At 40.0% G+C, this 18,899-nt stretch overlaps 1 protein-coding gene across 4 annotated transcripts in view; it reads left to right on the forward strand.

Moving 5' to 3' along the window:
• Positions 1 to 521: 521 nt before the first annotated feature.
• The window catches only part of GLS (glutaminase), a 67,770-nt gene continuing 49,392 nt past the window's right edge, over positions 522 to 18,899 (forward strand). For 3 of the 4 annotated variants that reach the window (XR_004549910.1, XR_004549909.1, XM_034065445.1), the window contains exons 1-5: positions 522 to 878; positions 9,052 to 9,148; positions 9,637 to 9,758; positions 16,222 to 16,351; positions 17,074 to 17,153. Coding sequence is in view for 2 of the 4 variants with exons in the window: in XM_034065445.1 (XP_033921336.1) it covers positions 532 to 878; positions 9,052 to 9,148; positions 9,637 to 9,758; positions 16,222 to 16,351; positions 17,074 to 17,153 (776 nt within the window). In the remaining 2 variants the exon portion in view is untranslated. Of the gene's footprint in view, positions 879 to 7,090; positions 7,213 to 9,051; positions 9,149 to 9,636; positions 9,759 to 16,221; positions 16,352 to 17,073; positions 17,154 to 18,899 lie in introns of those variants that run through there. The other variant, XM_031045857.2, reaches the window with a different exon arrangement.

Genomic DNA, 18,899 nt, shown 5'->3' on the forward strand with positions numbered 1-18,899 from the left:
ACCCCGCTCCCTTTCCCCGCCGCAGCTGGGCCGCGGTCCGGGCCCTCCCGCGCCCGCCGGAGGTGGCAGGTACTCAAATTTCCCATTCCCTCAGGAGCCGGGGCAGGTAAAAGATGGAGGCGGCGGAGCAGGGTGCGGTGATCCCGGTGCGGTGATCCCGGTGCGGTGATCCCGGTGCGGGGCCAGCTACGCCCCGCCGCTCCCCACAGCGGGACCGCCCGCTAGGGGGCGCTGTTGTCGTCCTTGCCCGCCCGCGGGCCCCCGCGCGCCTCTCCCGCCTCCTCCCCAACCCCCCGCACTGCACTGCCGGCCTCGAGCGTCTGGGACCTGGGCTGCCCGCGGGAGGCTCGTCCTGCGCCGGGAGGTGTGGCCTCGGCTTGAGTGGCGTCCCTGCCGGCCAATGAGCGCGCAGCGTGCCTGACAGTTACGCGGCCTCTGCCAATGGGATGAGCGGGGGGGTGGGAGTGGTGGGGTGCGAGAGGCGCCGCAGGCCGGCGCTCCGGAGCACTCGGCGGAGGGAAGTGGCGCAGCATGATGCGGCTGTGGCGGTCGGCGCTGCTGCGGGAGCTGCTGCTGCTCGGGTCGCCGGGGCCGGCTGGCGGCAGCGGCTCGGGTACCGGGGCCGGCACTAGGTGCCGCCCGTCGCCGCTGGCCGCCTTTGGGGCGAGCCCGCCTGTCCCCCGCCGCGGCGGCCCGGGGCTGCCGCCCTCGCCTTCGGCGAGGGGTTTGTGCACTCGCTCGGAGGGAGCCTTGGAGGAGCCGGGGAAGGGAGCGCAGGCGCCGTCGCAGATCCCCGGCGAGACCTCGGTCGACAGCGGCCACAACAATAACCACGGCGGCAGCAAGGAGCTGGCCGGAGGCGGCGGCGGGGGGGAGAAGTGAGTGCGAGGGGGGCGGCGGGGCCGGGCCGGGTGGCGGGATGCGGAGGCGCCATGTGAGCGCCGCCTTCCAGCCGCACGCGTGGTGCCTGCGGGAGGGGGCCGGGCGGGGCGCGGGGGCCGCTGCCCCGGCAGGTGCGAGGGCGCAGGCATCGTCTCTGTGCCGCGGCGGGCTGGGGATCTGTGGGCGGCTCATGGGTCGCGGTGCCGGACCGTCCGGCCCGGTGAGGTCCCGCGGGAAACGGAAGGCGGGCTCGGAGTGGGGAGGAAGCGGGAGCGGACGTGTGGCCTGAGGAGCGTGTGTGCCTCTCGGCGCTGCCCTTGCCGCCGCTCGCGGCCTGCCGCGCCTTGAGCTTCCACCGCGCTCCCCTTCCGCATACGGCCCTGCCCGTGTCTTGGTTCCAGCTCCGAGCCAGCGTGCGTTAGTGTGGCTTTTTCTAGCGCTACTACTTGCATAAAAGGTGTTTTCCTATGGAAGTGAAAGCTGTGTCATCTCACGTTAATTATTAAGGGCAGTATACATGGTGTGTAGTTCTGGCCGGGAAGTTTAGCAGCGCTGTCTTCATGTCTGCATCTAGTGCAGCTAGGGATGGATAACGCCACAAATGTTAATAGGTGCTACAGAATGTGACTCTGTGCCGAGAGGCACTGATATGTCCCTATGTGCCAAAGGTACATGCAGGTAATAGAATAAGACTGTATGTTTGTGAAGTTAATATTTCTTCGTTAGGAACCTGAAATGCTCTTTACAGAATTGGTCAGGGACAAGTGTATCAGCTCCAGTTTGTGATGACCAGTGGTAGAAAACACGAACAGAGTATAATGACAAGGTAAATGGATTGATGACTCTCTGGCATTCTGCTTTAGTAGTCCTCAGCATCATGCAGCTCTTGAAGAAGCCTTGTTCATTTCTCACCTCCCTGTCTGACAGTTTGTCCATTGCTTCTTTGAACCTGGTACACTTAGTAGCTGATAACCGTTTACATGAAGTTTGACAGCTTAACTGCAATCCTCATGAAGATGCATCTCCTTTGTGTGTGTTCAGAGCTTGCCCCTTGGCTTTCCCGTTGGCAGCCTGTGTGTCTTCTTTGTGCTGCTTATGGGGCAACCTAATTAAAGTCTAAACTGAAGCCACTTTCCCAGGCTTTGCTATGCTTATTGCCTAGACATAAAAAGCAAAAGACAGAGAAAATAAGGCCAATAAAGGAATACCTTATTTTAACAGTGGGCAAAGTCTCCGTTACCCTGATGGTAAGAGGAAGTCTTGAAAAGATTCCACAAAGCCAGCTGGGAAGGCTGCAGCACTTAGCTCCTTAATAGTTCTGCTTTTGAGTTGTGGTTTTGGGTTGGTTTTCTTTTAGCCTGAACTTCTACTTCAGCCTGGCAGGCAGGAAAAGAGGCTCTTTTCTTGTTCTTCTCTCCCCTAAGTGTCTTAGCTGCTCAGCTTTGTTCAAGCCTTTTGTTTCAGTGGAATACAGTCTTCTTTAAAGGTATCACTTATAATTTCTGCTGTCAAAATCCTTTAAAAAATATGTGCAAGTCAGGTTACATAACTATGTACAATATAATACACAATTATATGTGTATTATGATTATTGTAGTTATACAATTGTTCAATGTATATGAAGTCTTTGAATTAGCTCTTTATGTAACATTTTGAAACAAAAATTATTCAGCTGTGTCTGAAATAGGTGTGGTTTATAAAGGTTGTACTTATGTTTTCAATTAGAAATACAGAAAATACCATTAAAAACAAGTGTGCCAACTATGAGGGGGTTTTGAGAATGCTGAAAAGGTAATATATTAAAGGGGTAACATGATCTTAACCTGAACTTTTATAACAGCTTCCTACAGCTAGCATCAGTTAGGGAAATCCTGTTATTTCTAGAATGTCTGGTAAAAGCTATGTAGTCACAACCACTTATACACTCTAAATCATTTTTGGCTTTTGACAAAAGGGTGTATTTGAAAGTCTAATGCTCATTCTTTGAGCCATACTGCAAAATGAACAAGGAAATATGACAGGTAGCATGTAGTTAAGAGCAAGTAAAAAACTGGAGTTTCCTTTCAGTTCCGGCTCTGCAGGAATTCCTGATGACATGTTAGTTAGGCTGCTGGAGACCTTCGTTCTTAACTTTTCTTGATGCAGAATTATGAAGATCTTCCTTAAATGATCCATTGCATGTGGACATCACTGCTGTATTAAGACAGGTTTGGGAAGAAAAGTTCTAAACTGACAGCTGAGCTAAGTCAGAGCAGTCTGTGTTCTGCTGATTCCAGCGCTTTGCCATCCAGCAGTCTGTAACATTTGAGCTGTGTTTGGCAGATGGTTTGTGGGCCCAACTGGGAAGACAATAGTCGTTTTTAGGCTTTCCTTGTTTTGTTTGGGGGTTTACTTTTTTTTCCTCCTGTTTGCATGTAAGGTTGTAGTTCTAGGATACTGGGATAACCTACAGTGTCAAAAGGCAGCATTAATTTTCTTGCTTCTTTGCTTGCCTGACAGTCCTCATCTACAGAGAGTGGGAGTTACAAGTGAAAACCTAAAATGTTTTGTGCAAAAAGTATACAGAAATGTAGAACAGTTTAACTCCTCATAGAGAGAAGAAATTGTGAGGCCTGTGGCTGATGAAATAACTAGTATCCCGTTGCATAACCAGATCCTTACGTGTATTTTTTTCCCCCGAATATTTTCTGCCACCTCCAAATTCGTGCTATCCAGTCTTCACTCTGTGCATCCACCTGAAACTGGAAATTTCCTTTCCTTTTGGAAAAGAAAAATATTTGAGCTTAAACTGAGACTGGTCACACACTGGTAATTTTGATTAGTGAGACCTGTGGATTAAAATGCAATCATTTCTATATGTCCCTACCTAAATAATTACGACAGAATAGCACAGTACAGTCCTAAATTGTAAACTTGTATGATATTCATTAGTGTTTACTTTTACTTTCAATATAACTGTGTATTGTTCACTTTTACTTTCAATGTAAGTATGCTTTGTTCACTTTTACTTTCAGTGTAAGTATGCATTGTTCTTGCATCTTGTACTGGACAGTAGTAGGATCAAACATAGTTTATCTAAGTATAAGCTATTTCTAAATTTTAAAGGCCTTATGTGTGTGAGAGAGAGGAGCAAAATGTGTGCAACCCTGATTTTTAAAGTACAGCTAAATTGCAATACTGATGAGTACTAGTATATGGAATATAGCAAATGGCTGATGGAAGTGTGTTGGTGTGGGTTTGGGTTGGGGTTTTTTATTTGTTTCTCTTTCCTTAGAATGGCAAGGAAGTGGTAGCATTCCTTTTTAAGGACAGACGTGAATTCTGGAGGTGTCTTTTAAAGTTAATCCAAGCCAGATTCAACTGTAAAGGAGCCAGTTGTATAGGAACTGAATAGGCAGCAGTGCATCTCACTGTTAACTCCTGTCAGAGTGTGGCTGCCACACTCACAGATGCAAGAAACTGTGCTTTCAGTAGACCTTTCATAACTTTAGAAGCTAAGGTTTTGAAGCAACAGTTCTTGTTTTTACTGTAAACACTTTGACATCTACTAAAGCATGTCTGTCTTTGGTCTAGGTTTATAAATATGTAATTTTGTCTGGATCTTGGTAAGTTCTCAAGGAAATAAGTGATTATCCACCAGTGTTAATGGGATCGGTGGCTGATTATGCAAGTACACAGAAGATAGTTATTTAATGATTTTGATGGGTGTGTGTATCTCTTAGTTGAAGATGGTTATCCGTACTATGGTGACAGCTTCTTTAAGATGCCTGTTTTAGATAGAATGACTAACACCTGGAGGTTGCAGCCCTTGCAGCTTTTGTAGAATCATAGGATAGTTTGAGTTGGAAGGGACCTTTAAAGATCATCTCATCCACCCCTCCTCCAGTGAGCAAGGACATCTTCAATTAGGTCAAGTTGCTCAAAGCCCAGTGCAACCTGACCTTGAATGTTTCCAGGGATGGGACATCTACTATCCCTCTGAGCAACCTGTTCTAGTATTTCACCACCCTCGTAGTAAAATATTTCTTCCTTATATCTAGTCTAAATCCGCCCTCTTTTAGTTTAAAACCATTACGCTTTATCCTATCACAACAGGCCCCACTAAAGAGTTTGTCCCTGTCTTCCCTGTAGGCTGCTGTTAAGTACTGAAAGGCTGCAATAAAGTGTCTGGGGAGCCTGCTGTACTCCAGGCTGAACAATTCCAGCTCTCTCAGCCTTTCTCCATAGGAAGAGGTGTTTTATCCCTCTGATCATCTTTGTGACCCTCCTTTGGACTCACTCCAACAGACCCATGTCCTTTTTATGCTGGGGCTTCCAGACCTGAAGGCAGTTTTCCAGGTGGGCTCTCACAAGAGCAGGGTAGAGGGGCAGAATCACCTCCCTCAACCTGCTGATCACACTTCTTTCGATGCAGCTTAGGATACAGTTGGCCTCCTGGTCTGTGAGTGTGGCTCGTGTTCAGCTTTTCATCCACCAATACCCTAAGTCATCCTCAGCAGGGCTGCTCTCAATCCCTTCATCCCCCAGCCTGTATTGATACAGGGGGTTGCGCTGACCAAGGTTCAGTACCTTGCACTTGGCCTTGTTGAATCTTATGAGATTCATATGTGCTGATTTCATGTGCTTGTCTAGGTCCCTCTTGTTGGCATCCCTTCCTTCAGGTGCGTCAGCTGCATTGCTCAGCTTGGTGTCAACTGCAAACTTGCTGAGGGTGGCACTCAAATCCCACTGTCCATGTCACTGATGAAGATACTAAACAGTACTGGTCCCAGTATGGACCCCTAAGGGACTGTTGCTGGGGACAGTTGTGACCTCATATTTTAATGACTGGTGCCTTAATAATGAGCCTGAAATTATTATTAGCAGTATCATATCTTTATATGTTTTGTTGCTCCATAAATCATGTTCTGTATTTTAGCAGTTGCATCTTGAAGTACAAGGTAGGAATTTAATCTGTTATATTGTAGTGATTCTGATTCAGTTTTTGTAAAAGTGAAATCCTTCATGGAATCTGGCAGAAGTTTTGTACCGATGCTGAAGGAGGAAATAATACAAATTGCAAAGTCCTTGTGCTTAGAATTGCTGTGTATATGTATTCAAAAAGCAGTGTGGAGCGTTTGCCAGAATTCTAGGCCATAGCATGGGTTACCACTGAAGAAGTCTAGTTATATAATAGTCTGGTGATTAATTATTGCTTTTTTTTTTTTTTTAAGAAGGGAAATAAGTATCAAAAGTCATAATTCATGGAGTGAAATAGACTGGATTTTTTCCACTTTAATTCAGCTGTGGAAATTGCAAGTTCCCTGACTTGAAAAACATCTGTTGAACAGCACTGTCATGCTAAGTGTGCTCATGGTGCCAAAACATAGCTTTTAGGTTAGGCAAACATTAGTTACTGACATCACTGACCTGATAAACTGCAGAGCAAGCCTTTCCACATCTATTTAACTGATAAACTGTATCAAAAGATGGTCTGTTTGACAAAGAGCAATTTTCTGTAAATATATTGAATGCCATCCTCTTTGCTTTGGCAGCCAGTGCAGATCCATTGTTTAATTAGGCTGACTGACCCAATATTGAACAGCAGCAGATGTGAAAGATACAGAAACTACGTCAAGAGATAATTTATGCTGCAAAAGGTGCACATGTCTTTTAAATAGATTAGAATCTCATGAAGAAGCAAGTAAAAATCTTGGTGAAATGTCTGAAATTTTTTGTTACGCACCCTCCCAGATAAAAACTCCACATTTGGAACAGCTGTTAAATTCTGAGTAATCGCTCAGGAACTTGTAATTAAGTAGGTTGTCAGTTAAAATTACTCAATGTGTTCCCTGGATTGTCTTGTCAAAGTGAAATACGAAAGTTTTCTCTATCAGACCTTCAGCAATCCAGTAACGAGTCTTGTAGCAGAGGCATTCCTTAAAACACGAAATGTCAACATTTTGGGTAACTTTGTTAAATGCTGTGTGTAGGGGTGTAGGCTGTGTAACTCAGCATAGCTGTAAAAAAGTCCATAGCTGCAGAGTCAGGCTGCAGGTATGGGCTGAAGTTATAATTGGTATGTTGGTAGTTCTGGTTCTGCTGGCTTGACTGGATGTACTGTTCTCAAAAGATTGAAAGCGCAATGTGCTTTGTGGAAGGCCTGATTTTTCTTTAGGAAAGAGGTTGTTCAGTGATTTGCTTGTGGTAGTTGCAAGTTATTTGTCTTGCTTGAATTGCCAGCCTGTCTGTGCATTAGTCAGCTAGCATCATTTAAAAAAAAACAACCCAAAAACCAGACTGGAAGACAAGGAAAGTTCTGTTGGCTTACAAAGCTGTCTTCTGTTCTTAGTAAGTAAGTACAGTGTTTTAAATAAATTGGAAAATGAGAAGGGAGATTTTTTATTACTGGTTTTCACTGCTAGTTATGAGGAAAGGAGCGAGGCAAGTGCAGACTAGAGTTTGCCTTAAATTTAAAAGGGTACTTGGATGTAATCAGATTTTCATCAAAACCAATCATAAATCTGGCCTGTTGTTGAGATAGAATAAGCTAGTTTTGGGTGGGGAAGGAGGATTAAATATCAGTCTGTGAGATTGCACTGGTTTACCTAGGATCTGTGCTTAGTTATAGTATTTTATTTTTGTAGTTTTACCCCTGGGTACTGGTATTCAAAGATTTACTAGTCTAGTGAAAACTTTAGACCTGCTTTTTGTACGCATATGCATGCGTGTATAAAAATAGATAAATTGCCACTGAACATTCTAGTTTGGGGCAATAAATATTATTTAATTATTTATATTTTTTTAATAGTAATAGATACCTCATGTAAATAGAAAATGTATTAATCTAAATATATTTAAATATTTTATATATTATTTAGATAACAAAGCATACATACTATAGTAACAAAGTATTGCCAGTGTTACTAGATTATAAGATTGAACTTTATAACTGCTAGCTAAAATAATGTAGGACTGCATACTCTGCTTTTCAGTTAGTTTACGTCTGTGTTTACTAGAGAACTGTTTTGGTTTTGTTTATGTTTTGTTTGTCAAACTTTGGAACACTGGCTTTCTCTAAACTGACTTTGACTAGAAACAAATCTATCACTTAAAAGGACTAAAATAGTTGCTCCGAAGCCCTTTGCTGTCATTGCCCCTAGCAGTTTGAAAGTGTGCCGTTTGAAAGTCTATGCTATGATGCTGTATTTAACAGGGGAAGTGTGAACAACTGAGTGCAGTCTCGTGCTCCTGCCTGCTGCAGGGTGCTTTGGTGTATCAAGGAAAGGGGAAACTCCAAGGTTAAACCAATAGAGAGCATCCAAAGGCTTTGAGGGAAAGCTGTCAGTATTAAAAGGTTTCTTTCTTGGAAGGAATTTTGATACTTAATCTGGTAGGTTTCCTTCATATTTCACTTAAAATGGAGATGTAATTTATGACAAAGAGACAAACAGTAAGCGTATTTTGGAGTAAAATAGCTAACACATAGAATATTTGGAAAGACAGTGTATTTCCTTTGATAAACATAGTGACCACTGAAGATGTATCTACACTGCATGTTAACTTTGATAAACATGCATGATGTGAATTACTGCTGCTGCCTGAGCTGGTTCAGGTTACTGCATTATGCAGATAGCTTTACTTCCTTTCACTGTAACTGATGTGGTTTACATAAGCTTCTAGAAGGGCTTTAGGACTCCTATTATGAGTTCCTAAAAGCAGGACTAGTTTGGTGAAAATAATATGCATTTATCACCTCTTGCTTATAGAATTGTTGGGTCAATCTGCTCTTACAGATTTATTATGAGGCATGTAGGTCTTTGAGTCTTTCTCCTCTGTGTGAGATCCATGTCTATCCTTGGTGACATCAAGAAAAGGGAAAAGTGACGAATCTGCTCTAAAAACATTCTAAATAGTATTGGAGCAATAAATCCATGTTAGTAAAAGTATGACTACGTTGCAGTTAAGAATGCTTGCCACTGTAAAGAATATGTATGCTACTTGTAATATTACTGTTGTTTTCCTATTTAAAGCTGAATTAAGCTTTGTGTTCACTAAGAGTGCTCGTTGAAATTAGTGGTAGCAGCTATATTGGTAGTGTAAATGTTCTCCTTCCTTGTAAATAATGCAAAAATGTGTATAAATAAGAATATGCACTAATTTGTCTTTTTTTCTTTTTTTTTTTCCCAGTAAAGTGAAGCAAGGGCTTCTTCCTAGCTTAGAAGATCTACTTTTCTATACTATTGCAGAAGGACAAGAGAAAATACCAGTTCATAAATTCATAACTGTAAGTTTGCTGTTCTGAAGTGCTATATGAAAGCCTACTGCAAGGTTTTTTTTAACATTCTAAATGCAAGGATACAAAGCAAAGAATTTATTATACATGGATAGCTGCAGCAAGGAATGTAACTAATTTCCCCCCCCCACCCCCAATGTTTCTGTATTTAAGAGAATAAGTGTATTCATATTGTTACTTCTTTGCTGTGCAAAAGAGTATGCTTGAAAGCATTTGTGTCTGTGGCAGGGCTGGGTAGTGTTTGCACACGTGTAAAATACAGTTGGGCCACTGTGGATTTCAATGACTAATCCTTTTACATAAGATGCAGCCAAAATGGCAAAAGGAAATGGCGAAAGGATAAAAAAACTGTCAAAATGTCTCTGTGTTGAGAGTGCAGTAGCAGATGTCTCTCATCTTGATAAATGAGGCAGAGCAACAGAGAACTTGATTGTAAAACTTACATTCTCATTTTAGTAATTATTGTTTTATTGTAATAGGCACTCAAATCTACAGGATTGCGTACGTCTGATCCCCGATTGAAAGAATGCATGGATATGTTAAGATTGACCCTTCAAACAACTTCAGATGGTGTTATGCTGGACAAAGACCTTTTTAAAAAGTAAACTTTCTGTTAATAATGTAATTGTATAATTCTGGGTGAATGTTGTCTGTGTGTTACTGACTGCTCTCTTGGGAGAGGCGTATATAAATCTATGCATAACTAGAAGGGGAGTCAAACGCACACTCCTACTGATGCTATTTTCATATGAGTTTGTTCTCTGGTTTCATGGAGCAGACGGATTGCGTGATCTTCACAAGAGTTTAATGTATCAGTATTGTTTGTATGTGTATCTGACCCCATCCTTCAACTCTTGGTCAGATGGTGAATGAATTGATTGAGGCAGCAGGGAGTATTTAGTATGAGTACATAAAACTTCTCTCTCCCTTCCTCACCAGTTTTTAATGTGGAGTTCAGGATGCTGCTTCTGTGTAGTGAGACTTCGGGAGTACAGATGTAGTATGTCTCATATACTGTATCTGTATGTATGCACAGAGTATATATCTGTACTCCCATAGTTAATTCTAAAAGTGAGTATATGAAAAACAGAGTGACATTAAATTTCAGGATATGCAGAGATCAGAGCAGTTAGGACTGTAGTCACTGCTCTGGTTTGTTTTGGAAAACATTTATGTGCCATATTTTAGTGGTACTTTTTTTTTTGTTTTAAGAGAAGTCTGTGGTTAGTCAGCTGAACAATATAAGCACTGTTCAGGTTGTCTTCAGTTCCTTCCAAGCACACTCCTTTGCTCCCCTGCCTGCAGTTTCTGTGGGCTGAAAGATTGGAATTTTAGAGGCTGTTAAATCTTGACATTAAATTTGTAGAATATTTTTGAGTCTGTATCTTTATTCCATTTGCAGGGTAAATGACATAATATCTAAAACTTACTTCTTTTGTGAAAAGCAGACTTTTCTCAAAGTGGTACATTTTTGCTGCTTTGTATAATTGTTTTGAATTTGTAAATGAATGCTGTTTCCTCTTACAAGTTGAAATAAGTATGTGTATAAAAAGTGTGTTTATGTATAAAGTGTGTATATATATTACATGTATGTATATATTAGTGTATATATGCATAGTAAGTATATAAAGTATATTTTCTATGGCATATACTTATATATTTACATAAATTATGTAAATATAAAGTATGTATGTCATGTGGGTTTTAATATATATATATATAAAAAAAACATTTTTGGAAGTTCGTTGAGGAAAAAATTGTGTGTGACAAGATAACAAACTGGTCAACTCCTTAATCAAATGTAGGATACTTCTTAAAGGTACATCATAGACTAACTGTATTCCTGTATTTAAGTCCAAGACCAAGTCTTCAGTGGTTATTTGTCAGTGCAGTAAGAAGTCTAATCTGTTACAGTCAGACACCTTCCTGGGTTTGTGGTTGGACTGGGAAGAAAATGCGTTGGCTATTATGTATTACATTTATACTAGAAGGCTTGTTTGTAGTAAACTATGGATTATGTTTTAGGCAAAGGCTCTACATTAAAACAAAAGACACATGATTGCAATTTAGCAAGATTAGTATATCTTTATGTCACCGCTGTAGGATTTGATCCCCTTTGTTAGAGGAGTGGTTGTTACTATGATAATTTTTAGAAGCCTTAAATAGGTTGCTTCTTGTGTAGGAAGAGTTTTGAACAAAGACATACAGAGAGTGGAGAAGTGCATCTCTTTCTACATAGCAGATTTTCCTGCACAGCAGCATATGTTAACCTTTCTTATAAATTATCCCCCCCAAACTTCAGTTTTATGTTCTTCCCAGGCACACTGCATTTGCTATGTAGAGACTTGTACAAGGTTTGTGTGTTTGTTATTCTTCTCAGAGTATTTAAGGTGTGAAATATAATAATGTATCTACTTGGTTGTACTTACTTCAGGACTTTGAAGCTTCAGTTCCCCAAACTTAAAGGTCAGTGGTATAGTTCTGTTGAATTTGAATCCAAAGTTGCTAGATCATGTAAAGCATTAAGGGTAAATGATGTGGAATAGTGCTAGCATGAGCTTGACTGAATTGATGAAGTTCATTAGAAATTACCTGTAAAATATGTTACCTCACGCATCTGTGCCTCTAACAGAAGTTTCAAGATCTTTTTAGCAATTCTAAACATTATGCTCCAATTTGGCTAAAACTGCTTTATTATGGAGATTTTTGGCTTTACAGTGCTCTCCACCTAAATAATTTTTTTGGGGAAAAAATAATCCCAGATACAGGCACAGCAGCTTGGGGTTTTAATCTTTTATCTCCAGAGTTTCTGGAGTTGAAGGCTTCAGTGGTGCATGTTTTGGAGTGGTTTAGCTGTTCATGTTGCATCTACTTAACATAACATGGTCTTTGTAGAATGAGTAATACCTCACTCAGAGCAGCATGTTTACTGAAAGCAGAACAGCAGGCTAGTTAGTCTGCTCTGTCAATTGTTTTCTCTTTTTTGGTACCTTATGGTACTACTTAATATAGTAGTAGCACTCTCTAACTATTGTTAGATGAAACTGAGGCAGATCAACAAATACAAAAGATTGTACATACTAATCTTCAGAAATCTAACAGAAAAATAGAAGACTTGCAAAAAGCCCTATTTCTTTTCTGACAATATTAGGGTGAGAAGAAGGCATGAGGCAATCAGAACTGTGTTATTTTGAAAATGGTTTACACTTCGATGAAATGATTAACTACTGAGTAACAGTTACAACTCAAGTTTAAACCTGATTCTTTCTCATACTGATTTACTTGGCTTTGTATGCTTAGGCTTTGTCATGAGGTGATGCCTGTCCTGCTTTATTGGACTATGGTCTTGCTAGCCAAATTTCCAATGATCTGTGGGTAGGAAGTGGCAGTCTGCGTATGTTTTATGTTCTAAGCTGGACAATCTGTTGCTGGATCTCAGTCATGCTTATTTATTTGGAGAATTGTGTACAGTTCTGGTGTCCTCAACATAAGAAGGACATGGAACTGTTGGAACAAGTCCAGAGGAGGGCCATGAGGATGATCAGGAGGCTTGAGCACTTCCCATATGAAGACAGGCTGAGAAAGTTGGGGCTGTTCAGCCTGGAGAAGAGAAGCTGTGTGGAGACCTCATAGCAGCCTTCCAGTATCTGAAGGGGGCCTACAGGGATGCTGGGGAGGGACTATTCATTAGGGACTGTAGTGATAGGACAAGGGGTAATGGGTTGAAACTTAAACAGGGGAGGTTTAGATTGGATGTAAGGAAGAAGTTCTTTACTATAAAGGTGGTGAGGCACTTGAATGGGTTGCCCAAGGAAGTTGTGAATGCTCCATCCCTGGCAGTGTTCAAGGCCAGGTCTTCTTCAGTAACAAATCATGGGTGATATGGTTTAGTGTGAGGTGTCCCTGCCCATGGCAGGGGGGTTAGAGCTAGATGATCTTAAGGTCCTTTCTAACCCCAACTGTTCTATGATTTGTTACTGAGGCGCCGTGCTGCTCTCAGTCTAGGTAGCAAATCCTGAGGAAGACCTTACTTTGAGCTGTGCTTAACCCAGATATTAATAAATGTTTTCATTCTTTTTGAGCAATTAGAAAAGTTTTGACAGAAGATGCAGAGGACTTCTGCTATATTAGTACTTCATTTGTCAAAATGATATCACTTTTCCTTCTAAAATGTTTCATAGGTATACTGAACAGTTCTACAGACCTAATCTTGCTAGTTGGAAATTAAGTTTTACATTCCTTTCCATAATGGTTATACTGTAGCTCTTAGAACAGGAGAAAAGGTTTCCGTTCAGTTATATAGACAGATGAATAGTTCTTCAGAATTGGTGGGAGTGCAGGCTGTTGTGCTTTGTTTTTATTTTAGCAAGTATTTACTTGTGTAGGGAAGCAATAATCAACAGTGTGAGACAACTTGAAAAAGAATAGTAAACATAACAAGTGGTATGATCAAGGAAACAAAATGATTCTATCTTTGTGCTAAAGGCCAAAGATTCAGTTTCAAAAAAACCCCAAAACCAAACATTAAACAACCCAACCAACCCCAAATTTACGTTCAGGTTATACAAGTTGCTGAAAGTTCTTATAGATGATAAGACTCGCATCCTAATCCTCATAAAGCAGATGTGTTGGGGAAGTTTCGTAGTTTGAAAGACCTGTTTTCAAATAGAGAAAGAAATGCTTGGATTGGGATTTAGCAAGGCAGATTTTGTATTTTAGGGTGAGATCATAAAGGCTGGAGAAATTAAAGAATTAGAGGTTGGAAGGTCTTTAGTCTACCAGTCATGAACACCACTGAAGTATGTGGGAGATAAGGCCTAAGATGTTTGTCAAATTTGATTGTAGAAAGATTTTTATTTATCAATATATATATTTATTTCAATTCCTTCCTGATCTTTTCCTGCTGCTGCACTTACCCTCAGCCTGAGACCATTCATCTCTGAAGTGTTACCTGGGACATAAACTGGTTGGAAACTGGTGGGGAGGATATGTCAGTTGCAGAATATTAGGTGCTGTCAAGGCTTGTGTTGACAAAGTGTTACTGCCCCGTTAACGGGAGTTTTCTAGGACCTCTGTTATTTTGTCTATGCAGTAGTAGTTCTGAATACTCATATAGATTAGTTAAACTCCTGTATTTAATTTAGTCTGTGAGTTCATATAATTTGCCTGGGTTAAGGATAAGTACCCAGGATAAATACCCAGGTGCTGACCTTGGCTGAAGTCTGGGAACAACAGCTGCTTACAAAAATAGGTAGTGTATCTGTAACCAGTGTAGCAGTTTCTACAGTGATTTTCAGTTTCTAGAAAGTGAGCATCCTAGACTTGCTGTAAGTTAGTCCATACATAAAAGACCTTCCTGTTTCAAAAATGTAATGTGATTTCAGAGAGTTGTATTTCAGTGCATACTGCATTCTTGTTCTTTTCCATGCTTTTTACTGAGTTGTTCTAGGAGGTGTAGGTGACCCAAGAAGAGTGCTTAATGCTGTCTGGGTGGTACAATGTAGGACTGCATCTGAATTTTAAACATAGAGCATGTTATGTTGTTACTCCTTCTGCACATCTAGCTGCCTTAACTGTTACTAATTACTGTTGAAAAAGGGTTGTTGCACCTGGAGTGAGTAACTGTAATTGGAGGCTGCTGAGAACAAAAATTAACATGATTTTTTGCAAGATAAATAAAAAAGGAGTGGATAAGCATAACAAATTGCAACAAAACCAGCTCAACTGCAGTATAAAAACAGACTAGCAACTGTATTATGGAGCAATTCTGAAGATGGAAGTGGAAGATTCTCTAATGTTTCTTGTTTGCTCTTGGAAAGTAGTGCCTACCAGCATTTGACATTGCTGTTAGTTGAATTTGGGGTAAAGTCTCCCAAGTCCTTTGAAGGATTTCAACATGAAGGTTTAAAAAAAAGAGAGGGAATTCAAAGGGAAGATCACTGTCTGTTCATTGGTCTTCATGCATCTTAATTTTGAACTGATAATTCCTTTTAATAATGAGATTATTGGAAGTATTTATTCCAAGTGGAAACATTTCCCTAAAAATTAGTGTGTTATTTCATTGGAAAGGTTACATGTTCTTAATTTTCCATTTGTCTGTAGTAACACTTTGTTTCTTTTGGCAATACTGCCAGAAAGCAGAGTATGAATGCATTAACAAAACTGTTTGGTGTTAAACCTCCTTTTCCTGGCACTGGGATGGGCTGTTAATACCCTTTATCAGGTCATATTTTAACTGACGTGATAATGACTTCCAATTCCCACCCTGGCTCCTGCTCAGCCTCCCCCCTTATGGGGCACACCACTTCCAACAGCATGCCTCAACTTGTGTTTCTATCCTCCCTTTCATCTGTTTCTTCTCGATAAGTCCTTTCCTTTTTACTTCTTCAGTTTTTTTACATGTACCAGATGGGCTGATGTTTGGAGGGTGTGGGTGATAATGTAACTGTGTTCTGGGCTAAAAGGCAGCAAAGATGCCTTAACTGGCAGTAGTTTGAAGCAAGAGACTTGTACTGCTCACTGTTAACTTTTGCTTAGCTTAGAAAATGTTATCCGGTAACTCCACAGGTTTCACTCTTACTAGAGCAGAACCTTGTTCCAGTTTGGTTTGTTGGCAGGGTTCTCTCTCCATTCATGGTGAAACTAGTTGGAGTGAGACTGACCAACCCTGAACCTTGGAAGTTTGACCTGATTCTGAAATTGGTGCTTACTTGGGCAAGAGCTGGGTTAGATGACCTTCACATCTTGATCTTAAGAAAGGGGTTGGTTAGATCCCTTATGCAAGTTTAGATGCTACTTGAAGGCAAATTGATAGTATTTAGCAGGACAGCCTCACAGTTGAAACTTCAAAGAAGAGTTTTAAGTAAAAAGGCATAAGAATGAATGCAATGACATGTTTGTAAATAATTTAAAAACAAACTTGCATAGTAGAAAAGACCTATTCTTGTGGGCATATAACTTCAAGGGACCAATGGTCCTTATTTAAATAGCATGTAATTGCTACTTAAGTAGGCCTTTTGGCAGTACTTTGTCAAAAATACTAATAAACTTTTGACTTTTTGCAGGTGTGTACAAAGTAATATTGTGTTGCTTACTCAAGCTTTCAGGAGGAAGTTTGTCATTCCAGATTTTATGTCGTTTACTTCACATATTGATGAGCTCTATGAAAGTGCTAAAAAGCAATCTGGAGGAAAGGTAACCTCTTTGTCAGTTCAGCTTCAGACCGTAGATTTCTTGATACTAACCAAATACATTCTTTAAGTGGACTGTTTTTTCTTAACGTTTTTAGCAAAATGTTAACTTGATAACTTGCTTAAATAGCTTTGGAAGTTCAGTTATGTCTGCAACTTCTAAACTGTGTTAGAAATACAGCTTCTTACCTCTAACAGTCTTTACAGTTTTGAGGTCAGAATGAGAAAATAGCATTGTTCTTTATTTTACATGAACTATATATACATCATGAAACTGCTGTACAATTTGTCAGACTAAGCAGTATGTAAAAAAAAATTATGCTACCCTACCCAATTGGCTAGGATGTGTGTCAAATAATTGCCAACACCATATCCGTGTTCAGAATTAAAAATTATTCTAGTGGTTATTTCTAAGACATAAATTGAATGCCCTTGAGCTTTGTCACAAGCTGAAGTTTTATGTGCTTTGAAAAGCTGAACGTGCTGTAACACAGAAGGGATTTCTTGCAGAATGTGCTGAAGTTTGCACTTTGAAAAAAGTGGTTTGATAATGATCTATATATTATGAGTATAATAATTTCTAATGAAATTTTAGGTACACTAGGTGGTTATTAGTGGAATAATGCAGTTGTATGTTGTGCATCCTTTCCATTGACATTTATTTTAATGAATGTCTATTAACACATTTTGGATGTTGTAACGTCTCTCTATTTATTCATGTAATAGGTTGCTGACTATATTCCACAACTGGCCAAGTTCAGCCCTGATTTGTGGGGTGTGTCACTTTGCACAGTGGACGGACAGAGGTATATTCTGACTTTTAGATTTTGCTATTTCAGTTACTTGAACTATCTGACATATCCAGCACTTCATGTTATCTCATGGCTTAATAAAGGAAAAGCTTTATTGGAGTTGTTAAAGAAATAAAATATGCTTGGTCATCTTTCTTAACTTTTTTCAACTTTTCTGTTTAAACTTAGTTATTTTGCTCTCATAAAATATTGTTTAAATAGGATTCATAAATACTGTATTTAAAGCTGGATTATGTTGTGCTTATGATCCAAACAGTAATGAAGCTGTATGTAATTATCATTATGAAAGGACAGGATAGAGACAATGCTTATGTAGTATTAATCTTTGGAGGTTGAAGATTTGTCTAACAGTATGCAAGCCCCAAGCTGTATTACTTTTTCTGTAGGTCATGATGTACTTGAAAGTTAAGACCTTTTCTGCATTTTAATGTTCTTACTGTACCATTTTTATACAATTGCTGTATGTCACAAAAAAAAAGAGATCTGATCCATATTTAAAAAGAAAACAAAGATAGGGAAGCTGTCCAGAACTTAACATAATTTTGCTTTTCAGTTTCATGGACCTTTGTCCTGTAAGGGTATATGTAGGTCTTGGATGTAGCTAGTCATCTTATTTTTCCTTCATTCGTAACTCAGTGTAGCAGAGACAGTTATGCACTGGTGTAAAGGGCTGTCTCACACCATCCAGCTGAGAAGTAAGGTAAACTATTCCATGTCTGCCACTGTGACTAGACAATATGAGATACTCATCAGCTTGCATGTCTCTGCTGGCCTGCAGTTTGATAGGTCATACTGCATATTCTGACTGGCATAATTTTTAGGTGTTGAGTACATCCTAGGAGAATGAGGCATTCCTGAAAAGAGCATCAGACTTGCTTATGATGATTGTGGATTGGTGTTCATTTTGATGTTATCTTTTATGTTCTGTATGTTTGTTTCTTATAGAGCATATGGCTAATAATCTGTAGGGGAAGAGCTGTACAAGTGAGCTGAAGTCTTTTTCAGCTTCCTGCTTAAGTGTCTGAATTATAATCTATTAATGGGAAAACAGCTTTGAAAGTAAAAATATTCTCCCTTTTCAAAATTTTAAATTGGCACTTTGCTTTGTTTTGGATACTGTAACATGTACTAATGAAAGTTTTAATGATGTTAATTTTTATAACATTTAATGATGCATAATATTAGTTTTTATAATGACAAAATGATTTTGTGAGCTTTCTGGAAAAAGAAGTACACTTTGGATTTTTGCCATCAGACAAGTGGTTGCTTGGAGCCTTTTGCTCTAGATTGGGCATATGCCGCTTGTATGAGTCATTCTTTGATGCAGTCTTAGATGTTGAAAGTAAACTGTCCAAAAGATAGCATTTAATAATTGCTATAAAATACCTATGCCATTATCAAGGGGAATGTAAATACAGCTATTTAATTATTGCCCTCAAGTTCTAAAACTGAATTGAATCTCATCTTTGTTTATATAAGCATGGGTCTGTATAGAGGCTATATTCGTGTGGGCTGTTCAGTATGTGTTTGCAGTTGAGTAGGGTAGGTATACTAGAGGTCTGAGGTGATTTTATTTTCTCTGGTACAGACCCATTTCTGAACATTGTTTATTTTGTTATATTTGCAGTAATCACCAGCACCTGACTTTGTTATGCCTAGCTTATGGAGGCAATTGTTAAAGCCTTTAATGCTTTTTGACATGTTTAAGATGAGACCTAGTAGTAATATGCATTGGGTTTG

This window comes from Melopsittacus undulatus, chromosome 8, assembly GCF_012275295.1.
Source record: "Melopsittacus undulatus isolate bMelUnd1 chromosome 8, bMelUnd1.mat.Z, whole genome shotgun sequence".
Taxonomy (NCBI): Eukaryota; Metazoa; Chordata; class Aves; order Psittaciformes; family Psittaculidae; genus Melopsittacus; species Melopsittacus undulatus.